The sequence below is a fragment of the Oncorhynchus mykiss genome, chromosome 6 (assembly GCF_057628025.1).
Source record: "Oncorhynchus mykiss isolate SJ-2025 chromosome 6, ASM5762802v1, whole genome shotgun sequence".
In the NCBI taxonomy this organism is placed as follows: domain Eukaryota; kingdom Metazoa; phylum Chordata; class Actinopteri; order Salmoniformes; family Salmonidae; genus Oncorhynchus; species Oncorhynchus mykiss.
Window position 1 is genome coordinate 48,954,550 of NC_143027.1, and position 21,262 is coordinate 48,975,811.

At 40.9% G+C, this 21,262-nt stretch overlaps 1 protein-coding gene across 3 annotated transcripts in view; it reads right to left on the minus strand.

The window, feature by feature from the left end:
* Positions 1–19,498, minus strand: part of rgs3b (regulator of G protein signaling 3b) — a 92,304-nt gene extending 72,806 nt beyond the window's left edge. The window contains exons 1-8 of one of the 3 annotated variants that reach the window (XM_090238074.1): positions 19,262–19,498; positions 14,596–14,646; positions 14,138–14,196; positions 13,628–13,722; positions 13,390–13,458; positions 12,650–12,710; positions 11,655–11,793; positions 10,375–10,454 (exon numbers count right to left, since the gene is read on the minus strand). In XM_090238074.1, the coding sequence (XP_090094200.1) occupies positions 10,375–10,454; positions 11,655–11,793; positions 12,650–12,710; positions 13,390–13,458; positions 13,628–13,722; positions 14,138–14,196; positions 14,596–14,626 (534 nt within the window). In that variant the 5' untranslated portion in view covers positions 14,627–14,646; positions 19,262–19,498. Of the gene's footprint in view, positions 1–18; positions 327–10,374; positions 10,455–11,654; positions 11,794–12,649; positions 12,711–13,389; positions 13,459–13,627; positions 13,723–14,137; positions 14,197–14,595; positions 14,647–15,346; positions 15,703–19,261 lie in introns of those variants that run through there. The other 2 variants (XM_021606673.3, XM_021606674.3) reach the window with 2 other exon arrangements.
* Positions 19,499–21,262: the final 1,764 nt, after the last annotated feature.

The following is a 21,262-nucleotide window of genomic DNA, read 5'->3' on the forward strand; positions in this document are numbered from 1 at the left end:
GAAAGTAGTGTGACAAACCTGAGGCAGATTCCGTCCGATGCAGACCCTGCAAAGCCCGTGGATGGTATGCATAGCTTCAGCAGATTAAATTATACATGCGGCAGATAGCATATTATTCAGTAGGATATCAGACAGAGCAAGTGCAATGTGAAGTGGGACCAGTAGCCTGCTTTGCTGGACTCTAATGCTGTGAACCAAGCATTTCCACTCATGGGAACCCAACTCGGCAGAAGAATAGCAGGAAACCACCTTCCAACCCCCAACCTGTGGCCAAGCAGTATGTCTGTGCTTGATAAGCCAACGTGTTTCCTGAACTAAACAGGCACAGTGGTGTCCCTCCACTCTCGGTACATTTACCCTAGTCTCGTGTGACTCATGTTAACCCACACACAAATTTCCAATAAATTTACTTCGTCACCTTCATGGAAGGACTAGGAAGGATGGTTTTAGTAGAAAAGTTTATTGTACTATTTTCTATTTATTTCCAAATTGTATCTTTGTGTTGTTTTTATTGTGTTATGATTAAATGACTCAACATAAGTTATTTTTAATTTCCACCACAGAATAACAGTAATGCTTTGGACAGCAGACAATACAACAAAAAAAATTTCAATCGTAAAGAAATGAAAACATTATTCAAAAAGTGAGGGTTTGTGAATCCCTGATTCTGAGGCGAAGAAAAGTTATTTGTTTGACCAGCTTCCACTGTGGGCTGAAAAGGCCCCTCCCTCTACAGGAGGGAAAACACAGAGTGCTTCCAAAATGGCACCCTATTCCCTGTATACTTTAGTGCACTACTTTTGACCAGAGCTTCATAGGGCTATTCTCATAGGTTCTGGTCAAAAGTGGTGCACTAGGCTACATGGGGAATAGGGTACCAATTCGGACACACCCACAGTACTTGTAAGTGGAATCAAACAGCAGATTAAACTTAAACACTGCGATGCCCCAGCTTCATATTACAGCCAAAATGTTGGCTTTTGCTACTTCCCATCTTTGTCTGTGGGACTAGGAAACGTAGAGACTGCCAAGCGGACCGGGGGAAGGTGGAGTAAGAGAGTTAGAGGGCAGGACAATGAAGTGCTATTTGAAAGACACCAACATCAATAGCCTACACTTCCCTGTCATTATTTTGCCTTTTTCTATTATCAGCATAATCACTTTTAACTTATTACAGTAAGAGTGGGGGGCGGGGGGAGGTCCACCATTGACATGATTGGTTTGTGGATGTTTTTGCTAGGCCATTCCTTTCCATTAAAACTCTGCTAGAGAAATGCTGACGCAAAACCTAATAGCAGAAGTCAAGTTTGACATTAAAATGTAAAAAGATATGTATGGGTATATATGGGTAAGGCTATATATACACACAGTACCAGTCAAAAGTTTGGACACACCTACTCATTCTAGTGTTTTTTCTTTATTTTTTACTATTTTCTACATTTAAGAATAATAGAAAAGACATCAAAACTATAAAATAACACATATGGAATCCTGTAGTAACCAAAAGAAGTGTTAAACAAATCAATATATGATGTGCCTTGTTAAAAGTTCATTTGTGGAATTTCTTTCCTTCTTAATGCATTTGAGCCAATCAGTTGTGCTGTGACAAGGGGTGGTATACAGAAGATAGCCCTATTTAGTAAAATACCAAGTCCATATTGTGGCAAGAACAGCTAAAATAAGCAAAGAGAAACGACAGTCCATCATTATTTTAAGACATGAAGGTCAGTCAATCCGGAAAATTTCAAGAACTTTAAGTTTCTTCAAGTGCAGTTGCAAAAACCATCAAGCGCTATGATGAAAGTGGCTCTCATGAGGACCGCCACAGGAAAGGAAGATCCAGAGTTACCTCTGATGCAGAGGATAAGTTCATTAGCATTACCAGCCTCAGAAATTGCAGCCCAAATAAATGTTTCAGAGTTCAACAGACACATCAAGATCAAATGTGAATCTCTCAAAATCAACTGTTCAAAGGAGACTGCGTGAATCTAGCCTTCATGGTTGAATTGCTGCAAAGAAACCAGTACTAAAGGACACCAATAAAAATAAGCGACTTGCTTGGGTCAAGGAACACAAACAATGGACTGGTGGAAATCTGTCCTTTGCTCTGATTAATCCAAATGTAATATTTTTGGTTCAAACCGCTGTGTCTTTGTGAGACGCAGAGTAGGTGAACGATTGATCTCCGCATGTGTGGTTCCCAACATTAAGCATGGAGGAGGTGGTGTGATGGTGTGGGGGTGCTGTGCTGGTGAGACAGTCTGTAATTTATTTAGAATTCAAGGCACACTTAATAAGCATGGCTACCTCAGCATTCTGCTGCGATACGCCATCCCATCTGGTTTGCACTTAGTGGGATTATCATTTGTTTTCCAACAGGACAATGACCCCAAACACACCTCCAAGCTGTGTAAGGGCTATTTGACCAAGAGGGAAAGGGATGGAGTGCTGCATTTTTTTAAAATTTTTTTTTATTTCACCTTTATTTAACCAGGTAGGCTAGTTGAGAACAAGTTCTCATTTACAACTGCGACCTGGCCAAGATAAGGCATAGCAGTGTGAACAGACAACACAGAGTTACACATGGAGTAAACAATTAACAAGTCAATAACACAGTAGAAAAAAGGGGAGTCTATATATACATTGTGTGCAAAAGGCATGAGAAGGTAGGCAAATAATTACAATTATGCAGATTAACACTGGAGTGATAAATGATCAGATGGTTATGTACAGGTAGAGATATTGGTGTGCAAAAGAGCAGAAAAATAAATAAATAAAAACAGTATGGGGATGAGGTAGGTGAAAATGGGTGGGCTATTTACCAATAGACTATGTACAGCTGCAGTGATCGGTTAGCTGCTCAGATAGCAGATGTTTGAAGTTGGTGAGGGAGATAAAAGTCTCCAACTTCAGCGATTTTTGCAATTCGTTCCAGTCACAGGCAGCAGAGAACTGGAACGAAAGGCGGCCAAATGAGGTGTTGGCTTTAGGGATGATCAGTGAGATACACCTGCTGGAGCGCGTGCTACGGATGGGTGTTGCCATCGTAACCAGTGAACTGAGATAAGGCGGAGCTTTACCTAGCATGGATTTGTAGATGACCTGGAGCCAGTGGGTCTGGCGACGAATATGTAGCGAGGGCCAGCCGACTAGAGCATACAAGTCGCAGTGGTGGGTGGTATAAGGTGCTTTAGTGACAAAACGGATGGCACTGTGATAAACTGCATCCAGTTTGCTGAGTAGAGTGTTGGAAGCAATTTTGTAGATGACATCGCCGAAGTCGATGACCTGGCCTCCACGATCACCCAACGTCAACCCAATTGAGATGGTTTGGGATGAGTTGGACCGCAGAGTGAAGGAAAAGCAGCCAACAAGTGCACTGCATATGTGGGAACTCCTTCAAAAAGGTTGGAAAAGCATTCCAGGTGAAGCTGTTTGAGAGAATGCCAAGAGTGTGCAAAGCTGTCAAGGCAAAGGGTGGCTACTTTGAATAATATAAAAATAAAAAAATAAAATTAAATTGGTGGGGGATACTACATGATTCCATGTGTTACAATGTAGAAAATAGTAAAGATAAAGAAAAACCTTGAATGAGTAGGTGTGTCCAGACTTAAGACTATATCCAGCTGAAGTCGGAAGTTCACATACACCTCAGCCAAATAAATTTAAACTCAGTTTTTCACAATTCCTGACATTTAACCCTAGTAAAAATTCCATGTCTTTGGTCAGTTAGGATCCCAACTTTATTTTAAGAATGTGAAATGTCAGAATAATAGTAGAGCAAATTATTTATTTCAGCTTTTATTTATTTCATCACATTCCCAGTGGGTCAGAAGTTTACATACACTCAATTAGTATTTGGTAACATTGCCTTTAAATACAGTAGTTCAACTTGGGTCAAACGTTGGGTAGCCTTCCACAAGCTTCCCACAATAAGTTGGGTGAATTTTGGCTCATTCCTCCTGACAGAGCTGGTGTAACTGAGTCAGGTTTGTAGGCCTCCTTGCTCGCACATTCTTTTTCAGTTCTGCCCACACATTTTCTATGGGATTGAGGCCAGGGCTTTATGATGGCCACTCCAATACCTTGACTTTGTTGTCGTTAAGCCATTTTGCCACAACTTTGGAAGTATGCTTGGGGTCATTGTTCATTTGGAAGACCGATGACTTGAGATGTTGCTTCAATATATCCACATAATTTTCCTACCTCATGACACCATCTATTTTGTGAAGTATTTCGGCTTGCAAGCCTCCCCCTTTTTCCTCCAAACATAACAATGGTAATTATGGCCAACCAGTTCTATTTCTGTTTCATCAGACCAGAGGACAATTCTCAAAAAAGTATGTTATCTGTCCCCATGTGCAGTTGCAAACCGTAGTCGGTTTGTATGGCGGTTTTGGAGCAGTGGCTTCTTCCTTGCTGAACGGCCTTTCAGGTTGTCGATATTGGACTCGTTTTACTGTGGATATAGATACTTTTGCACCCGTTTCCTCCAGCATATTCACAAGGTCCTTTGCTGTTGTCCTGGGATTGATTTGCACTTTTCACACCAAAGTACGTTAATCTCTAGGAGACAGAACGCGTCTCCTTCCTGAGTGGTATGACGGCTGCGTGGTCCCATTGTGTTTATACAGTGCCTTGCGAATGTATTCGGCCCCCTTGAACTTTGCGACCTTTTGCCACATTTCAGGCTTCAAACATAAATATATAAAACTGTATTTTTTTGAGAAGAATCAACAACAAGTGGGACACAATCATGAAATGGAACGACATTTATTGGATATTTCAAACTTTCTTAACAAATCAAAAACTGAAAAATTGGGCGTGCAAAATTATTCAGCCCCCTTAAGTTAATACTTTGTAGCGCCACCTTTTGCTGCGATTACAGCTGTAAGTCGCTTGGGGTATGTCTCTATCAGTTTTGCACATCGAGAGACTGACATTTTTTCCCATTCCTCCTTGCAAAACAGCTCGAGCTCAGTGAGGTTGGATGGAGAGCATTTGTGAACAGCAGTTTTCAGTTCTTTCCACAGATTCTCGATTGGATTCAGGTCTGGACTTTGACTTGGCCATTCTAACACCTGGATGTTTATTTTTGGACCATTCCATTGTAGATTTTGCTTTATGTTTTGGATCATTGTCTTGTTGGAAGACAAATCTCCATCCCAGTCTCAGGTCTTTTGCAGACTCCATCGGGTTTTCTTCCAGAATGGTCCTGTATTTGGCTCCATCCATCTTCCCATCAATTTTAACCATCTTCCCTGTCCCTGCTGAAGAAAAGCAGGCCCAAACCATGATGCTGCCACCACCATGTTTGACAGTGGGGATGGTGTGTTCAGGGTGTTGCTTTTACGCCAAACATAACGTTTTGCATTGTTGCCAAAAAGTTCAATTTTGGTTTCATCTGACCAGAGCACCTTCTTCCACATGTTTGGTGTGTCTCCCAGGTGGCTTGTGGCAAACTTTAAACGACACTTATGGATATCTTTAAGAAATGGCTTTCTTCTTGCCACTCTTCCATAAAGGCCAGATTTGTGCAATATACGACTGATTGTTGTCCTATGGACAGAGTCTCCCACCTCAGCTGTAGATCTCTGCAGTTCATCCAGAGTGATCATGGGCCTCTTGGCTGTATCTCTGATCAGTCTTCTCCTTGTATGAGCTGAAAGTTTAGAGGGACAGCCAGGTCTTGGTAGATTTGCAGTGGTCTGATACTCCTTCCATTTCAATATTATCGCTTGCACAGTGCTCCTTGGGATGTTTAAAGCTTGGGAAATCTTTTTGTATCCAAATCCGGCTTTAAACTTCTTTACAACAGTATCTCGGACCTGCCTGGTGTGTTCCTTGTTCTTCATGATGCTCTCTGCGCTTTTAACGGACCTCTGAGACTATCACAGTGCAGGTGCATTTATACGGAGACTTGATTACACACGGGTGGATTGTATTTATCATCATTAGTCATTTAGGTCAACATTGGATCATTCAGAGATCCTCACTGAACTTCTGGAGAGAGTTTGCTGCACTGAATGTAAAGGGGCTGAATAATTTTGCACGCCCAATTTTTCAGTTTTTGATTTGTTAAAAAAGTTTGAAATATCCAATAAATGTCGTTCCACTTCATGATTGTCTCCCACTTGTTGTTGATTCTTCACAAAAAAAGACAGTTTTATATCTTTATGTTTGAAGCCTGAAATGTGGCAAAAGGTCGCAAAGTTCAAGGGGGCCGAATACTTTCGCAAGGCACTGTACTTGCGTACTATTTTTTGTACAGATGAACGTGGTACCTTCAGGCTTTTGGAAATTGCTCCCAAGGATGAATCAGACTTGTAGAGGTCTACAATTTTTTGAATCCGACTTGTAGAGGTCTTGGCTGATTTCTTTTGATTTTCACATGATGTCAAGCAAAGAAGCACTGAGTTTGAAGGTTGGCCTTGAAATACAGCCACAATACCTCCAATTGACTCAAATTATGTCAATTAGCCTATCAGAAGCTTCTGAAGCCATGACACAATTTTCTGGAATTTTCCAAGCTGTTTAAAGGCAGTGTCAACTTAGTGTATGTAAACTTCTGACCCACTGGAATTGTGATAGTGAAATAATCCGTCTGTAAACAATTGTTGGAAAAATTACTTGTGTGATGCACAAAGTAGATGTCCTAACCGACTTACCAAAACTATAGTTTGTTAACAAGAACTTTGCGGAATGGTTGAAAAACAAGTTAATGACCAAAGTGTATGTAAACTTCCGACTTCAATTGTATATACACTCCTGGATGCTGGCCTTCTAGGCAGAGTTTCTCTGACCAGTGTCTGTGTTCTTTTGCCAATCTTTTATTGTCCAGTCTGAGATGTTTTTTTCTTTGCAACTCTGCCTAGAAGGCCAGCATCCCGGAGTCGCCTCTTCACTGTTGACGTTGAAAATGGGGTTTTACGGGTATTATTTAATGAAGCTGCCTGTTGAGGACTTGTGAGGTGTCTGTTTCTCAAACTAGACACTCTAATGTACTTGTCCTCTTTCTCAGTTGTCCACCAGGGCCTCCCACTCCTCTTTCTATTCTGGTTAGAGCCCATTCGCATTGTTCTGTGAAGGGAGTAGTACACAGCATTGTACGAGATCTTCAGTTTCTTGGCAATTTCTCACATGGAATAGCCTTCATTTCTCAGAACAAGAATAGACTGACGAGTTTCAGAAGAAAGTGCTTTGTTGTTTCGGGACATTTTGAGCCTGTAATCAAACCCACAAAATGCTGATGCTCCAGATACTCAAATAGTCTAAAGGAGGCCCGTTTTCAGCTATGCTAAAAGGGTTTTCTAATGCAAAAGGGTTTTCTAATGATCAATTAGCTTATCCAAGTTTATAATTTTAAAAGGCTAACACAACGTGAGGAGTGATGGTTGCTGATACTGGGCTTCTGTACGCCTATGTAGATATTCCATTTTAAAAAAGCGGCCGTGGATAATGGATTTGTTTTTTGCTTTTCTTTCAAAAACAAGGACATTTCAAAGTAAAAAAGAATTACACAATTAATGTTATAGTTAGCTAGTAGTGGGTTACAAAGCCAAACCCTATGCACTTCATCCATGCATCTTCAATTTTAACACATAGTATTAGTATTATTCATGTCTGGTTCATGTTTGGAAAATTAAAAGAACAATTTCAATATGCATACAAAAATCTGCCTTCTGTAATGACAGTCAAAATGAAAAACATTTAGCACTGGTGTGACCAACATGCAATCAGCTAATACAACTGTGTGAGTGCACATCAATTCATCATTTACGAATGTTTGATCGCTTCTGAACAAATATTTCCTCCCACATACTCAATTAACCTAAGTTAAAGCCACAATCCTGAGTTTGTGTTTTAGCCCAATGGTAGCACCACCAGTTTTTACAAAAAAGCGGAGCTAGAGAAATGTAACCACATAGATGGTGTTATGGATTCAAGGACTGATCATCCATGACATCAACTTTCAATCATATTTTGAAGCTATACAGTGGCAAGAAAAAGTATGTGATCCCTTTGGAATTACCTGGATTTCTGCATTAATTGGTCATCAAATTTGTGTGCTAAAAGTGTGCTTAAACTGATAACAAATATTATTGTATTTTTATTGTCTACATTAAATACATAATTTAAACATTCACAGTGTAGGTTGGAAAAAGTATGTGAACCCCTAGGCTAATGACTTATTGGAGTCAGGAGTCAGCTAACCTGGAGTCCAATCATTGAGACAAGATTGGAGATATTGGTTACAGCTGCCTTGCCTTATAAAAAAAAAACTCACAAAATTTGAGTTTGCTATTCACAAGAAGCATTGCCTGATGTGAACCATGCCCTGAACAAAAGAGATCTCAGAAGACCTAAGATTAAGAATTGTTGACTTGCATAAAGCTGGAAAGGGTTACAAAAGTATCTCTAAAAGCCTTGATGTTCATCAGTCCACGGCAAGACAAATTGTCTATGGAGAAAGTTCAGCACTGTTGCTACTCTCCCTAGAGATGGCAGTGCAGAATGCTTAATGGAGGTTAAGAAGAATCCTAAACTGTCAGCTAAAGACTTACAGAAATCTCTGGAACATGCTAACATCTCTGTTGACGAGTCTACGATACATAAAACACTAAACAAGAATGGTGTTCATGGGAGGACACCACGGAAGAAGCCACTGCTCTCCAAAAAAACATTTTGCACTTCTGAACATTTTGCTGCACTTCTGAAGTTTAAAAAAGTACAACTGGATGTTCCACAGAGCTACTGGCAAAATATTATTTGGACAGATGAAACTACAGTTGAGTTGTTTGGAAGGAACACACAACACTATGTGTGGAGAAAAAAAAAGGCACAGCACACCAACATCAAAACCTCATCCCAACTGTAAAGTATGGTGGAGGGAGCATCATGTTCTGGAGTTGCTTTACTGCCTCAGGGCCTGGACAGCTTGCTATCGTCGACGGAAAAATGAAGTTCAAGTTTCTCAAGACGTGTTAGCCTATCTGTCCGCTGAATGAAGCGCAACAGAAGTTGGGTGATGCAATAGGACAACAACCCGAAACACAGAAGTAAATCATCAAAAGAAGAAAATACACCTTCTGGAGTGGCCCAGTCAGAGCCCTGATTTAGATGCTGTGGCATGACCTCGAGAGCAGTTCACACCAGACATCCCAAGAATATTGCTAAACTGAAACAGTTTTGTAAAGAGGAATGGTCCAAAATCCCTCCTGACCATTGTGCAGGTGTGATCCGCAACTACAAACATTTGGTTGAGGTTATTGTTGCCAAAGGAGGGTCAACCAGATACTTTTTCCACCCTGCACTGTGAATGTTTACACGGTGTGATCAATAAAGACAAATGAATAATTGTTTGTGTTTTATTAGTTTAAGCAGACTGTTTATTGTTGTGACCTAGATGAAGATCAGATCAAATTTTATGACCAGTTTATGCAGAAATCCAGGTATTTCCAAAGGGTTCACATACTTTTTCTTGCCACTAAATTGTTTGTTTACAAAAACTAAATTACAACAAAAAGATTAACAATGGAATACAACAACCTTCTGTTTTGGGTTATGATAGGCTAAGACAGTTAGTTGTACTTAGCTCATGAACCATTAAGGTATGACGGTACTATATAAATATCAAAAAGCATGTTTGTGATGTAGTTTAGAAATGTATAATACATTTTTATAGGAATGGATAATGCTTTTCATTAAATAACATAAAACAAATCATAGTTTATCATTATATCACTACACTTTATTACGAGCAATAGGTTCAGTACACATCACTGCATTAAAGTAGGATGGCTCTCGCAAGTCTCATAGATCAATGCACTACTCTCTTATTGTTTATAAAGCCCTCATTCAAACTTCTCCTATAACTCATTGTTAAATTACAGACATATGTGCCACCAGACCCAATCACAGGGATGGCTAACTCTAGGGGTCCCGTTGATCATTACCAAATTAAGTACAGTAAACTTTCTTTGCGCCCCATTTATGAAACAATCTGCAGAGTACTCTGCACCTTCATGCTCTGGTGCCTCTAGGGAATGTGTTTTGCTTTTTAAATTGCTTGTAACAAAGTATACTTATTACTTTGTATGTTGTAAATGTAATAAATTGTGTTCATGCAGAGCTCCCTTGAAAAAGAGCACTTGGTCTCAAGGGGACTCCCTGCTAAAATAAAGGTTAAATAAAATAAAAATATGAAAATGTGCCTTTAAAGCTTTTAGAGGCCAAACACTGCCGATATCCATGAATCAGTATGAATTTTTCCAACACATGCTTTGGCAATCACATGGATGTCAAACACACTTCCATCTATACTGTACTGCCCTCTCTAGAGCTAGAAAGGAGGAGAGATGGAGTACTACTCACTGTTAAGCATAGCATATTCTCTGGGCTTGAAGGCAGCACTGTCCCAGAGGCTGGAGCACCATGGTTGGACAAGGCAGCTTCTGAAACATAGTCCAAAGAATCCCAAGCTGAAGCACTGCTCTTCCAAAACATCTCAGCTCAAAAGTAGCAACAATGAAAGAATGAATGAAAGAAACAGCGTCCGGACTAGCTCTCTGCACTCTGATAGAGTGCACTGCTAAGCTTTCCAGTATCGAGTCAACAAGGCTCTGGAGTTCAACTCGGAGAGAGTCGTGTGCTGAGAGCTCTAGGCTGTGGAGATCACTCTAGATTGCGGTTACACAGACTTCTGTTTTCAGAGACACAGAGAAAAAGGGATGCGTCCTATTGCATGACTCCTACCCCCTATCCTGTCACTAGGGCTTCCTTAGTGTAACCTTGGTGATTACAACTCTCTCTCAAGTAACACTCCTAAAACATCCTGGATGAAAGGGAGCCATTCAATGGAGACAATACCATTGGCTGCTTTCGCACATTCTAAACAGCTCCATGTCAGAGAGAGCCTCCTCCTCCTCCTCCCTCTCCTCCTTCCACTCAGAGGAGATCAAACGTAATCGCCTGCATGTCAAAGTGGATGAGAAAAATGGATGAGAAAAGAGCACGTTGAGGTATGTCAGGCATCTCATTCAGCAGCCTGCCTTTCCAACTGAGTTGTTTCCCTGATGTTGAATCACTCAGGACAATCCAAAGTGAAACACTTCAATTAATTTGTTTACGGGACATATCGGTTTCACTAAAGACATAGTTGTCACACCCTGACCTTAGAGATCCTTATTATTCTCTATGTTTGGTTAGGTCAGGGTGTGACTCGGGTGGGAAAGTCTGTTTTCTATTTCTTTGTTTTTGGTAGAGTGTGGTTCCCAATCAGAGGCAGCTGTCTATCGTTGTCTCTGATTGGGGATCATTTTTAGTTGTCATTTTCCTTTTAGGGTTTGTGGGATCATGTTTTCTGTTTAGTGTCTGTGCCTGACAGAACTGTTCGCTTTCTTGTATTTGTTATTTTGGTGTCATCACTAAAAAGACGATGTACGCCTACCACGCTGCTCCTTGGTCCACTCTTCCTTCTACAAACAAGAGCTGTTACAATAGTAACGTTCGAATAGCCATAAAATGTTATTAGATATAGAGTAGCTGCGCAGCACTTTCCTTTTTCACAGTTGCAAGCAGGAAAAATAATGAGAGAAATCTGTCCAAATGGACCCATTTTCCCGGCCCCTCATTATCCGGTGAATCCCACCTACCCCGAGGCTTAGAAGCCAGATGCGCCCGTCTCAATTCACCAGCAGAGTCCTGCCTGCCTGTGAGGTGTCTCGAAGCCACTTTCAGATGCTTGCTTCTCCCCAGCTCTTTGCCCAGGAGATAATACCAGCCACTGATCACCTAGCAGACACAGTATAATATGGTTAGTCAAAAGTCATAAGCCTCTGATGGTGGGGGGTGTCAAAATTAAACACAATCTGTCTGATGATTGGTCAAGAAAACAAGAGTAGGGCATTAAAGAGAGAGAAGAGAAATGATAGAGACAATGAAGAAAGAGGAGAGAATAAAAGAGGTTAAAATAACAGACTGCAGGGAGGTTGATTTTTTTTTAATTCTACTTTGTGACTTTCAGAATGCTTTCATGACGAGGACGTGTAGCAGCGCCAAAGCCCTGCCCAGCTAACTTAATCTATCTCATGACCACCTCCCTCAGGGTTGCATGAACAGTAACTTTGAGGTTCACTGCACTCCAGCAGCTGATGCCCAACCGAAGGCCAGCCCAGAGCCCACAGATGGCTGTTTGTGTGTGTTATATAAAGCTGTGTAGCGGTAAAGAGTGGATGATTGATTTATTTTTTTAAATAGCAGTTAATCCGGCAGAAATAATTGCCTCGGCAGCACAAGCATGTGTTCTGGTCACTTAATGATGTTTGCATGCTGTTTTGCCCATTTTGTGTGTAGATGCTGTTTTCTAGTCATGGTTCTCATCCTAAAAACTGTATATTTATATTCCGGACTCTGCTCATTCTGATATGTCTTCATTTCTTGTTTTTTTTGTTGATATTGTATTGCTAGATATTGCTGCACTGTTGGCACTAGAAACATATGTAAGCATTTCGCTGCACCAGCAATAACATGTGCAAAACTGTGTACCTGACAAATACATTTTTATTCGGTTTTTCTTCTCAAACACACAACAAAAAACAGGAGTCCCAACCTGTAGTATTAGAAGATAACCCCCACAGATTATAGTCACCTTTGATGAAGTTATGAGCGAGTGTGTTCCAAAACTCATGCAGCCCAGGAACTCACTCCTCCTGTAGACACAAGAGCTCCAGAGTTAAGTTTCCCTTAGATCTAGAAACAGCTTCCCCTCCCCCATTCATAACCTTTAATGGAGAAAAGGCTAAACTGACCCAAGATATAGGGGCAACTATACCCTACATCCACAGTTCCAAAGGGAAACGTCAATATAAATATGACCCTTGTTTTTCTCATTTTCCCAGTCAATGAAAATGTAATCCAAGTTCTCCTTCCTCCATATCATACATGGTAATCTGCCCAATACTGGAACAGCTGACAGGAGAGTGCTTCAAGGAGATGCTTGCCTGGAAATGTGAAATCTAGATCACAGTGAAATCTGCCTAAATTCACAATGATCTGATTGTACTGTCCTGTTTCTCAACCTTTCTGATGCCAGGGACTGTCAAGCTATAGCTTATCCTCTTTAGGGGGCTGCTTACATTAGCACTGTATAACTGATTCAATTAGGGTCAGTTAACCATCTCAGGGACCAGCCAGCAACATTCCATGGACCGGAGGTGGACAAACTTCATCACACATAATAATATAATCAATTAACCATATAATAATACCATAATAATACCATACATTCAACGAACAAAGCTATATACAACTAATAATAAGAATTATAATTCATCATTATCAAAAAATAAATAATACTTGAAATAATGAAAAACATGAAATACCAAATACCTGGAGGATGGGTTGCGATTCCACACAGTGACCAGCAGTCTCTTCTGATAATCCTCCACACTAATAGCCCTGAGTAACAGAGAGATAACACTTTAGCTTATTAAAATCTTCAAGTATAATGCTTTATAACTTGTTGGAAGTATGTAAGAGCTCTCATAATAAGGCTTAACATTTGTATGTATCAAACATTTCAACAGACTGAAGGGGATTTCACAAGAATTTAAAAAACACCACTCACAGCAAAAAGGTCTCAAGGAAGAGAGGATTTTTGCAGTCTAATACAGTTTCGGTCTTCCGATGAGTACTGTGATTGAGGTCTGGGATAATCGCTAGCTGAAATTGACAATAATTGGACTCATATAATACACAAACAGACCAGCAGACAAGACATTTAAAGTTAAAATCTGGGATTTGTTTTTTCAGAAAAACTGCAGCCCTGCCACTTGGTGGGTAAATGTAACGCTAGAAGGTGACATCCATACGGTAGTTGAATTTTTGAACTATGCATTTTTTGTTTATGTTCTTGTTGTTTGTAAAGAATGGAGTAATTGTTTGAACACCTAGGCCAGGATTCAATCCAATTACATATTGTAGAGCCATGTCGATAATGCGCCTTTCACAGAGATAAATGCTGCTTATGCAGGCTCAATCAAAAATTAACCAATGTCAAGTGCGCTACAACAAATGATCAGATTGAATCCCGGTGTTAGTTTCAACTGTAAACAAACTAAGGGAAGCAAGAATTTACCTTGACATAAAAATCACATTTCCTATTTTCATTCCCAAGGAGTCCTCGGGCTTCAATGACTGTGAATGAAGAGTTGTGACGAGTACACAAGAGGTTACACATCCAACCGTCTACTGCAGACCAAATAACATGGAATACTTACACTTATTTTACGTCAATAAAAGAAAATGGTGTTTAATGGGGCAAACAACTTGAGCCCGGGTTAGTTGTCCAAACGGTATATATTATCATTAATCCTTTCATTAACTTTACCACACATTCAAGATTCAACCACAACCAGGGGCCATATGTATCTAGGAACTAGAGTAGGAGTGCTGATCTAGGATCAGGTCACCCCTGTCTAAGTAATCTTATTCATTATGATCTAAATACCAAACTGATTTTAAATCAGCACTCGTACTCTGAGACCCTTTATGAAAATGGGCCCTGATCTTCAGTATACTGCATAACATACTTACTCTGAATATTAAGGCAGCCATTGTGTGGCATTATTGACACTCTCAGCTGACCTAAATGTGAAAGAAGAAACATTCAGTAGGGCGTACAGTAAAAAAAAAACAGGAGTAAGGCGCAGGAAGGGCTGTCCTGGATCATATGATGACAGTATGTTATTAAAATGTGACAGTTTGCCACATTAATAACTTATTAATCAGATAATTATGGCCTCCATACAGATGATTAGGCATGTTTGATCACATGAAGGCCATAATGACTCACTGAGAGCAGAACTAACCAAGGACTGATCCTTCTAATTATTTTAACTAATTCAATTCCACAATTAAAACTGTAATTTTCAGAGCCTGGGCTGAGTCCCAAATGGCACCTTGTTCCCTATATAGTGCACTACTTCTGACAAGAGTAGTGCACTAAATAGGGAATAGAGTGCCAATTGGGATGCAAGCCAGGGTTGGGTGTAGTGGTAGCGCTGCCAAATCAAAACTGCACACAGTCGAACCCCAGGTTGGCCACTTTCCCGTCATGCTACTCTACTCTCTATTACTCTTTCAAGCGTCCTACTGTTGTGCCAAACATTAATTATTCAATACAAAAGGGGGTTTGGAATTACAAACTCCTTTTAGAAAAAAAAAACCTGCTACGCCTCCAAAAAACAAAGGCATATTAGGTCATTAGGTTACTAAAACATTAACATATTGTCAGCGTGCAGAAACAAGACAACCCCATAAAGAAAGTAGAAACAGAAAAACTCACCAAAGGTTTGTAAAAGGGTTGAGGACGTCTGTAACTTGACTTTGCCTGAATTTATCACTGGAACTTGACAGTCGTCCATATCATAATGATGCTCAACAGTAAACAAAGACTGAAGACTGCTAGCCTAAATAAAAACCCTTATCCACATTACTTGGCTCAATCCATGCTCCAAAGGAATCCTCAATGAACCAAATAAATCAGTTTGTCAGTGAATGTGTGGCCAGTCAAGAGAGAAAAAGACAACTGTGTGTGCTCATAATTCTTAACCACCTTTTAGTTTTGAAAATAAATTGGAAATGGGGGCCCTCTGATTGGTTGGGAACTCATTTGAATGGAGGGAGGGGCCAGTCCACCTGCTGCTACAGCTAGAAACAATTGAGTAACTTCTTTGCTGCATCAGTGCTCCAGATTGTCCTTTCACACCAGAGCATCATGACGGGATTTCACCCTGGAGCCAGCCACACTCAAAACATGGACCAGACCACTCATGGGCCCCTGGAATGCTCTGAGGAACCACCTGAGCCCTTCCCAACCCATTGAAACCGCTCCAATCTAGCTCCGGGGTAAAGTTTCCCACTCGGCACAGATCTAGGATCAGCTTCTCCTCTCCCAATCCTAACCGTAAAGTAACTGTCTAGCGAAAATCTCACTTTTAAAAGTTCATATTTTGCTACCACATACCGAAACAATGTTGTTGTATTATACTCATATGTGCCAAAGAATAAATTGGAGAAAAAGCACTTCAAAAACCCCACCTCAAACTTGTATCTCAAACAGATCGTTTAAAAATGTTTACTATTTCCTCATAGAGGAGTTTGTCATCCTCTTGAGGAGAATGAGCTGGCCAATCAGCGGTCTACTATCATTCATATTTTTAACGACCGGTACACGCCCACACCATTCTGTTGTTGGGGTACACCCACACTATTACAACAGAACATTTTCCTTTTAACAAGCGAAAGGTCCCTGGCTGGAAGCAGTGCTCTTTGTCACATGCAATAATTACCGTGGTTGTAATAGAGATATTTTTTCATACATGCCTTATTTTAGACATTTTAATTCATGCGATGAATATCTGTCAAATTCAGTTTACTCCTTGCTGACAATTCTTGCAGCAGTTTCTGTAGTACAGTGGTTATCACGTACACTTAACACGCGAAAGTTCCCCGGTTTCATCCTGGGTGGAAACAGGGCACTTTGACACATACAATACAATTACCATATTTGGAACAGAGAAATCTTCTTGTCATAAATGCCTTCCTTTGGAAATGTTATATTATGCAATGAATATCTGTAAAATTCGGTTTACTCCTTGCTGATAGTTTTCGAATAAGTTTCTGTAGTATAGTGGTTATCACGTTCGCTTAACGCACAAAAGACCCCCAGTTCGAAACCGGGCAGAAACATTGCTATTAGTCATAAGCAAAAGTCACCATAGTTGTAATATAGTTTTTTTTCATAAATGCCTTATTTTAGACATAAAATAAAATTCAGGTTACTCCTTAGTGACAATTCAAGCAGCAGTTTCTGTGGTACAGTGGTTATCACGTACGCTTAACACGCGAAAGTTCCCCGGTTTCATCCTGGGTGGAAACAGCGCTCATGGTGGCCCATTCATTCCTAACAAGCCTGTTATTTTCTGCCAATGTTGTCGTGGCCGAGTGGTTAAGGCAATGGACTATCTTCCTGCGCAGGTTCGAATCCTGCCGACAACGAAAATGCATTTTTTTTCACCCCTCCGGAGGTGGAAGTTTAGTCGTGTTTCTTATACCAATCACATCCTCTCAGATCTCCACAAGTACAAAGGGATTAGTTGTCCATTTGGGATAGGACTGCAGGCCATTTGCTAAGATTTCCCCCATTTTCACATGTGGAAACCTGTTGTCACTCTTACCCTGAAGGATAGCTCCAGACACTTTTTTGGTCCTATCTGAGGCATGTCAAAATGGCCATATTCTGAAGACACTCAAAGTCTGCAGGGTAATCGAACTGGCCACATCTAAAGTCAAGCCACAGGTCATACGTAAGAAACCTTGTCAAACCCTAAAAGAAAAAGAAAACTCGATTGCATTGAAAATAACCATTAGGTCATTCAGGTCGCAGACTCCCCTATAGGCATGGTTTGAAACCCACTCCTGACAATTCGTCACGGTTAGGCTTGCACAGATCGGGAGGACCTCGGGAATGTTCCTGAGGTCGAATTGTGTTTCTAACCCTAACTGTTCTCCCATTGTCACCCAACAGCACCTGCAATTTAGGGCCAAGCTTCATTATGGGCGTACTTTTGTCACGCTGTGCTCAGACCGAGCAAGCTACGGTCTAGCGGGGCATTTGGGCATCAATGATGTGTGCTACGCTGCTCCTCTTAACAGACTTAATTGCCCTTTTTTGGATGGAAAAATATTCAAATCATATTGAAATTCATCTGTTAACACTGGACAGTTACTTTAAACATTAGTAGGGGAAATGATAAACTGACCCAAGATCAGCGTCTAGGGGGCAACCTTACCCTCCACCATGTTTTACTGTTGCCAGTTCAGGTGAGCTCTAAGATCCTAGCCGTCCAAACAGTGGTCTGTTATCTGTTAATGGACTTTCATCTTTATGAGTTACTCATTCTCACCAGCCACGCAGCAACTTAAAGCCACACTAAGATGGCGATGAATGCCAGAGTGGGTCAGAGACAACAAAAGGTGAACAATGCATCCCAAGGTTCATTCCATGGCGTTTTTACAAAGCAAGTAGCACTTGGTTTATGGTATATCAGTAGTGCTAAACGAGTAGCAACTTTTTGACAGGAAATCATACAGACTGTCTTCTAAAATGCACTGTAATGAACGGTAGCCATTGTGTTTTAGTGTCAATGCTTTTCAAGATTTCTAAAGAGTAAAGAAACTACTTTTGCTGCTGCTGTTGCCTTAGAACATGAAAACAACATGACGTCTGGCTACACAAGACTACAGCGGCTCTATGCAAGGCTAATGTTGATAACAACGCAAGCACTCAAGCAACAGTGCATGACTGTAGTTTTGATACGGCAAAACAACAGCCTTTTTATATAACGCCACATCATATTTTTCTGTCACTGAAGATATACGGCATGTATTGTTTATCAGGGTCACTTCCCTTTTCAATTGAAATGAGCAATGGACTTTACCTAGTAGCCTTAGGGAGGGGAGGATAGGAGAGTGCATACATAGAACTATGAAAAATGACATTCGGTAGGATAGATCATATACAATACATGACACAAATAACAAAGAGTGTAATCGTTCAAATATTAGCAACAGCAGCAAACAACACATTCTTGATTACTATTGAGAACATTTATTTAAAATCAATTGTCGAAATTCCTGAATACAACATTGTGCTTCTATATGAGGTTATAAAATGGCAATTGCCAGGGACCTCACGATACGATGTTACCATGATACTTAGGTGCCGATAAAAAGTATTGAGATTCGACACTGAGTATACAAAACATTAAAGGGGAATTTCACCCTGGCTTTGCGACGGCATATAGTCATTACTATATTAACGACATTACATTTTTATCGTAAACATCACAATTATCCAAACCAGAAGCTAGAACAAGCGCGTTTTTATTTCACTGGTAGAATCGGGAAGTTTGGACTCCCTGTTTATTGAGCTGCTCATAGTGAACCAAAGTCTGGCATTCAATGCTGATACCCCCCGCTAGGTAGAGGGGGGCAGGCACACAAACCTGAATAATGTCATTGTTTTCTTCGAACGACCAACACACAATAAACTCAGAACTTCTCTAGGCAGTATTTTTTTTGATAACGTTTGTTTATCACTGTTTGTCATCATGACCGTGTGGTGTTCTGTGGCTGTGCTAGTTACAAACAAGCGCGAAAATTAGTTATCTTTCACCATTCTGCCTACCAGATTCACCTCGATTCTGCCAGTGCCTTGGGACTATCAAGAATGATGCGGTGACCAAACATTATCAGAAGGATTTTCAGGCTGAACTGATGGGGAATACATTTCGACGACAGCTGAGAAGTGATGCGATACCAGCAATGTTTTTTTCTTCAGCAGAAAACGGAACATTCTCAATTAACGTTAGCTAGCTTTCTACGTTAACTAGCTAACGTTACAGTCCTGCAAATCATATCTTTTGGTATACACACTGGCGTACAGCAGGTCAGCCACCAGGGGGAGACTTGTCGAGGCCTGGTGACAGAGGGAGTATACGATGCGATGGCGCCATCTGCTGGACGTGCCAGGTCTCGACAGGCTCTCCGGACTGGACTAATTGGGGCTGATTGCTCACCAGCTGTACCAGTCCCATGAAGCTTCCAGAAGGGCAGCACACAGGGGAGAGAGTAGGGGAAGACAGGACTCCCGTATAGTTGGGGACAGAGGTGAGTTCAGTTTTTGATCCCCACAGGATACAGCAAGACCCGGAGCCAAGAAGACAGTATCCCGGATAGGGTCTCATGGGGGAGACTTATTATTTTCTTTTGAACTATTATTTTAATAAACACCTTTGAAACTGAGCTAATCCAACTCTGTCCGTATCTAATCTGTGTACACGTTTTGACCCAAACCCCTGGTCTGCCACAACACTGTTAATCAATTTTGCCTATGCCATGGTAGTCACTGGTAGCTACCTTCAGTAGAGTAAACATGTTTGTTTGTTCTTTCATTCTATCTTTGACTGATGTTAGCGAACGTAAACTAGTTAATTTTACTAGATAAAGAGTCTCAATTTGGTAGCCATCTATTCTACACTTGTCTGGAAAACACTCCATTACTAAAAATAGAATTGTCGAAATAGCTAACTCACTGTGTGTTGGTAGCAATGATGCATTTCTATAAATCGCCTATGGTTGGTTAGCAGGTTCTCAACCAATCTCAGCTGGCTGGCAAAGTTGCTGCCAATTTAGTGACACTAGTTAGCTCACAGCAAGGGAAAGGCCATCATGCCATCATGGGGAACAGTGGGTTAACATGGTATAAACATTAATTGGGTAGTGTTTGTGTTATGGGGTTACAGGTGGTTAGAGGTAGCCTGAGGACCACAGTACCTTCCAGACCATGTAATCAATTTAGTCTAATCTTCAATTTGTACCTTTTCTCTTTGTAAAACAGGTTATCTGGAGTCATTCCACGGTGCCCTGCTGAAAAATACTGCAAAGCGGGGGCATTTTGTGTACACAAGCATGAGGGAGCTGACACACCTTGCGGTTATGGAGCACAACAATATTGTGGAACAGAAACCAGCAAAGGACACTGAAAGGTAGAAAATCAAGACTACAACAGTAATTACAACCACCTCATTATTCTCTCTGCCGAGATTATCCTCAAAACACAATACCAAGGCACGTCTACAAAATTCCCCTGCAAAGGGCTACTATTGACAAGAATGATCAGTCAATGGGCTGGGGGAGTTTTACATACAGTACTTTGAGATGAGGAAGGGGGTTTTGGTTGAAAGAGTTGTGCTTAGACAGTAAATGTATGAGAACGATTGAGGTGCCATTTCTCCTCTCCCATACACAATTCATACTGTGTGAGAACTGCCTTCCTAAGACTTTTCACACCTTTAGTCTCCCAGCCCATTCCATTTGTTGACTTTCCTCTCAAAAGCAGCTCCCAATGTCCCCTCATTGTCCATAATGAATATGCTAGCAGGTCCCATTAGGTTAATACCTTTACCAACAAAGGCGTGTTGCCCTACGTCCCTGCCACAAAAAGTGTAAAATGCTAAGACCACAACCATGTCTTTCCAGGAGAGGTGCAGTACCAGCAAATATTCTGCAAGAGGAGCAAACAGTTGGTGGTTAAGAAGCCATACACCATTATCGGCAGAGTCTTATCCAGCTGGCCATTCACCACAGACAGGAGAAGCCCATTGCCATACGCACAAAGAGTATCAGCTTCCCCAGC